This window comes from Pinus tabuliformis, chromosome Q, assembly GCF_031772625.1.
Source record: "Pinus tabuliformis cultivar Carrire ecotype Pingquan chromosome Q, CPIR1, whole genome shotgun sequence".
Classification (NCBI taxonomy): domain Eukaryota; kingdom Viridiplantae; phylum Streptophyta; class Pinopsida; order Pinales; family Pinaceae; genus Pinus; species Pinus tabuliformis.
This window is the reverse complement of record NC_142296.1, coordinates 1,181,459,566-1,181,464,869: the sequence shown is the minus strand read 5'-3', so window position 1 is coordinate 1,181,464,869 and position 5,304 is coordinate 1,181,459,566. Positions and strand designations below refer to the sequence as shown.

Below are 5,304 nucleotides of genomic sequence, written 5' to 3'. Positions count from 1 at the left end.
TATCAAATTTCAATAAAAATATCTCAAATATTTCATCTTTCTTAAATATTTCATTTTTCACTTGACTATAATTTTATACAATTTCATTTTACTCCTCTAAAGCCATCCTAATAAATTCAGAATTTTGATATCCAAAAATAAATTTAAACTATTTATCTCAATTTATCAAATTTCAATAAAAATATTTTAAATATTTCATCTTTCATTAACTATAATTTTATACAAATTCATTTTTTATTTTTATCTTACTCTTCGACTCCCTAACTTACAACCTTCCTAGCTTTTTGCTATCAACCTTTGAGTCAAGAATTTAGCACATACTTATTAAACATCCATGTTCTCCATAGAACTTCCAAAATTAAAGCAAAAAAGCTTTCAAATTTTGAATATTCAATATAGCTGCTCCTGTAACAATTGCTTTAAGCAGAATTTCGATTTTGTCGTATGTGATGTACTGTTATCACAGAGATGACATTCAAAGTCAAATAAATCTATGTACATCTCTTGGAGGGGCACACTTTGAAGTGAGCTTTCAGCGAAACTTCTGAATAGAATTTTATAAAAATATATGGACAATGCATCCAGACACCAATATGAGCCATTAATACATATCATCAATGTAATCATGCAGAGCAGGAAAAGGGGGTTAGCATATATGTTGTGTGTGACAGAGATTAGAATAATTAAGGCTCGAGTAACTTGACAAACAAATCTTCAACATCTTTTGCATTAGACCATTCATGCACTTCAGCCTTGACAAGATCACGGTTCTTCTGAATAAGCTTCCACAGCGGGTATCTGCCAAAACATTAATCAATACAAGGTGTTTTATGAGAACTTGGTTAACATTAATATCACTGAAAGAATCCTGGGAAACAAAATTTTGGTTTAATGGTATCACTTACTCTTTTCTGGGCAAAACATGATCTCCATCTCTCAACTTCAAGGAAGGGCAGAAATCTCCACTTCCATCCCCAAGATAAATAAATTGTTTTTTATCAGCTGGTTCTCCTGATTCCCCTTCCAAGGACTTTCGCATAATCTCATCTATTATTGCTCCCTGCAACGCAGAAAACTATCAGTATGCAATATTTCTCTAATAACTATTTGCACTCGGAGAAGAAAAGTGAGATGAATTCCAGAGTCAGAAAAGGGATGGAAGGATCCATCAACTCTTTGGGTGTATTCATTGGATGCATTGTCCATTGGATACAGACAACAGAAGCAGAAATACATTTTAACCCTGATTATCTCAGATTCCGACAAATGTCCTATAGAATAAATATCATAACTCCATATTTGCATATCTGACCTGTAAATTATAAGTTATAGGTCCAAATATACATATCAGAACATGTGATATTCTATAGCAATAAGCATATGAGACCCCAGTTTAGATGGGTGTTTGCTAATGTGTAACAGTTGAGAATAATGAATACCTTGCACATATTAGGAGGGCAGAGGCCGCAGCCATGAGGAGGGCCTTCAGTAAAGGGATGAAAAGGCTGAATCCTCAATCTCCCCTTCTCATCAACAAATGCTGGATTTGTCTTAATCTCAGTGAAGTATTGGAGCAGGTCATGGGCTTGAAGAATGGTCTTTATGAAGAACATATTAGCATCGCTCACAATTCGAAGTTCACACCTGCAACACCACAACAACCAAAGAATACTTGATTACAATCAATGCAGACTTCTTCAGTGAAATCTAATAAACTAAAAAGGAGGAGAAAGAGCCATGATATCATAACCCACCACATGGAGAAGGCAAATTTGATTGCACTTATAGTTTCTGGGTACAGAGGAATGGTCTTCAAACTCTCTTCAATATCGCTTATCGTCTTTCCCTGGTCATGCAACTCCCCCATTATTTTATCCTTGGTCATGCAGCTCCCCCATTATTTTATCCTTCACGCACAAACTAGCATATTAATTGCAGAAAATCTCAAGGATGCTTCTAGCATTTTCAGTAAAGTTGACTACTTGAGGATTCTAATGAGCACCTGCTGGTATGAATCTAACCAAACGCATAAAAAAAATGGGCACAAGTTGCAGTAACCCCTGAACCAACAAAAACTCAATCTCGCATTACATGGGATCGGGAGTAACACTCGAGGATGACATTTGAATTACTTTACCTACTTGAGACTGATAAATAAGGCTCCGGGAAGCCTAATGATATTTTTTATAATAATTAAATATTGAATAACATACATTTGAATTACTTTACCTACTTGAGACTGGTAAATAAGCCTAATGATATTTTTTTATATGATTACGGAGTTCCATAATTCAAGAGGGAAACCTCCACGCAGTTAGAAACAGTTAGAGACAGTTGTACCTTTCTTTCTCGGAGATAAAAGGAAGTCTCAGTGGAAAGAAAGGGGTTCAGTCTTTGTCATGGAAAAAGGATAACAAAGGTATGTGAAATTGAGTGGAAATAAAGGGGTTCAGTCTTTGTTATGGAAAAAGGATGAGAAAGGTCTGTGAAATTGACAGGACGCTGTCAAAAGAGGGATAACTTGAGCTAGACTTGAGCCAGTGGATAACCTAAAGGTCTGTGAAATTGACAGGACACTGTCAAAAGAGGGATAACTTGAGCTGGACTTGAGCCAGTGGATAACCTCATTTGGGGGTCTGTGAAATTGACAGGACGCTGTCAAAAGAGGGATAACTTGAGCTGGACTTGAGCCAGTGGATAACCTCATTTGGGGGGAGAAGAGGACGACATTGCCCTTTTCAACGTTGGGTGGAGAAAGTTACCCTGTTGAATTCATGGATTTAACATAAGGCAGATAATTACACAAAAATGACTTGAAATCTGTAGTTAAATGCATGATTGAAATTATTTACAATTTACTGTTAACAGTATTGAAATATGGTTCCAATGTATACATTCTGTTGTAATTGAAACTATATAAGTCCTATTAATGATGTGCAGTAGATATATAAATAAACATGTAGTGGGAACAGTAGACCCAACATTTTATTTTAAAAGGGAAGAACTCTGAATGAATTTGATGACTTTTAGGTGTGTTACAGATAAAACTATTATTTCCCTTAGAAGGCAGAGTATCGAACTTTGGAGGAGAAAGAGGATTTTGGGTTGTGAATCAACCTATATACTAAAACCGAAAGGAAAGACCCAGAAAATTAAGAAAAGAGTATATAACCATTGCCTGCTTTTATAAAGAAAAGTAAATTAAGCGGTAGAACAAAGAGAGTGATGGAATCGTTCTGATTAATATGGGTTAAACTAATTATTCAACAGTCGAGGGGGTTAGGACTAGGCTGCTAATCTGATACCGACCCCGTCCAGAACCCCACAAAAGATTCTCATGGTGAATAAACCAATTGAAGTTAGGGGTGCATGAATTTATTCTTCTGTTCACATTTAAAGAAAAGGGAACAATAAACTGAAAAAGAAACACAACTCTAATTTATATCTCTGTAGAGAGAGAGAGAAATCGTAATATTTGGCTCTGGTATGTTATAACCAGTGCGACAGAGAAACCTTTTCAAAGGAAAGGAAAAATTATTTGAAGTCAACAGGAAACCGATAAAGAACCTGTAGCATTTGCTTATTCCCAATTTTATAAAATTACCAAACCATTTAACTAAACACGACAACCACAATCGGAAAACAAACATTAAATATCAATCTGCATCCATGCTCCTTTAAAAAAATTATATCACCCCGCAGAAGAGTTCTGTCTAGCAATTACAGTTATACACTATGCACAGAAGAAGTCAAAACATTTTCTTTAAATGGAAATCCCAAATTTTTACACGAGCTGTCCAAAACTCAAAGTTGCAAAATGCACAGTTATAAATTATGAACCCCACAGGGTTAATACTGGCCAGGAGACCTCTCGATAAGCAAACTATTCAGTTCGGTATAACATAAGAATGTAAACCCTCTTCCTATAATTCTTTAACCCGCTGTAAGGCTGCAAGTAAGTCAGTAAAGAGCACCTGTGAAGCCAAGAATATCAGTGTTGAGAAGCTGCCAGACTCCCGAACCCCAGTGGAAGCATACCTGAGAAGTGCACAGCGTGAGGTGAAAACCCTAAAATAATCATGTGTATCAATGATAATGAACCGTAAAGCAAAAAATGGGTGCATTAATCTTACCTACGGCAAGGGTTCCGATTATCTGGAACTGGGTATTGAAGAGTACGCCTTCTGCTATCTGGAGAGCACAACTTGCAAGAAGAATTCCAATTCATGAATTAAACCTAATAAGATACCAGGAAACCCGGTCATGGAGCGAATTAATAGAAGAAATCAAGAAGTCGAGCGTGTGTGAACTTCGGGGGAACCATCTCCAAAATAAAAACCAAGAAAGCACTAAATCAAGAAACCAGCAAAGCAAGAAATCAAGAAGCCAGGCTAGATTACATCCTGTGAACTTAGGGGGAAGTTGGAACCATCTCCAAAATAAAAATCAAGAAACCAAGAAAGCACTAAATCAAGAAACCAGCAATGCAAGAAATCAAGAAGCCAAGCTAGATTACATCCTGTGAACTTCGGGGGAACCATCTCCTTGATGGCCACTGCGTCCAGGACAGGTCCACAAGCCGGATCTTCTTCGACGCCAGGGTTGTGAAGAATGACATTGACTAAATCAGAAGGAGCCCTGAATGCCCAAGCATAGGCATCCCAGCCGTTGATACTGTAAACTGTCTCGATGGATATGTTTCCCGAGAATGGAGGAACCGAAACATTCAACCTCTTAGACTGTCCGCAGGTTCGCGCAACACTAAATGTAAGGGAGTAATATGAGCCCCGCGCAACGAACCTCAGAGAAAGCAGGAAGTTCTCGGCGCGAATAAACAGAAACCCGCCGAATAAACGGAAACCCGGAAGTTCTCGGCACGGAGAAAAAACAGAAGCCCGCCGAATATGGATGCTAGGTGTCAACCTGAGATTGAAAGGGACGACGAAAGTCTCTTTCAAAGGGAAGGCCTATCGGCCTAAAAATAGTCCTAAAATTATTTAAAAAATAAATTTAAAATTGCGGAAGAATAATATTAAAATGGTCTTACAATAACATCTCTTTCTTAATTAATTATTACATATTTTTTAATTAGTTATTACATATTACATTTTTTTTAATGAAGTCATCTAGATATATTTTCAAAAATCTTCTTAGAAATAATTTCAGTTTAAATTTTTTTTTATTCATTGTATCAAACTTATATATATATATATATATATATATAATAAAAAATCAATCAAATTTTATAGATTTAATAATTCTAAAGCTAATTCTGGGTTTTTTCATAAAGTTGTCTATCCAAGT

General features: G+C 36.3%; 1 protein-coding gene across 1 annotated transcript; it reads right to left on the bottom strand.

Annotated features, from left to right (window-relative positions):
* Nucleotides 1-375: 375 nt before the first annotated feature.
* On the bottom strand, nt 376-1,885 carry LOC149223913 (inorganic pyrophosphatase 1-like). Its single transcript, XM_089388038.1, has 4 exons — nt 1,755-1,885; nt 1,440-1,644; nt 906-1,060; nt 376-798 (listed from the first exon to the last, which is right to left on the bottom strand). The coding sequence occupies exons 1-4, from the start codon at nt 1,883-1,885 to the stop codon at nt 684-686; spliced, it is 606 nt and encodes a 201-aa protein (XP_089244164.1). The 3' UTR covers nt 376-683.
* Between the last annotated feature and the right edge of the window lie 3,419 nt (nt 1,886-5,304).

Bases quoted from the DNA above. Each gene is read 5' to 3' on its own strand.
- LOC149223913 (XM_089388038.1), bottom strand. From the start codon at position 1,885: ATGACCAAGGATAAAATAATGGGGGAGTTGCATGACCAGGGAAAGACG. The intron at 1,645-1,754 runs GTGGGTTATGAT...GTGGTGTTGCAG, and splicing joins AAATTTGCCTTCTCCATGTG to GTGTGAACTTCGAATTGTGA. The intron at 1,061-1,439 runs GTATTCATTATT...TCTGCGTTGCAG, and splicing joins GCCCTCCTAATATGTGCAAG to GGAGCAATAATAGATGAGAT.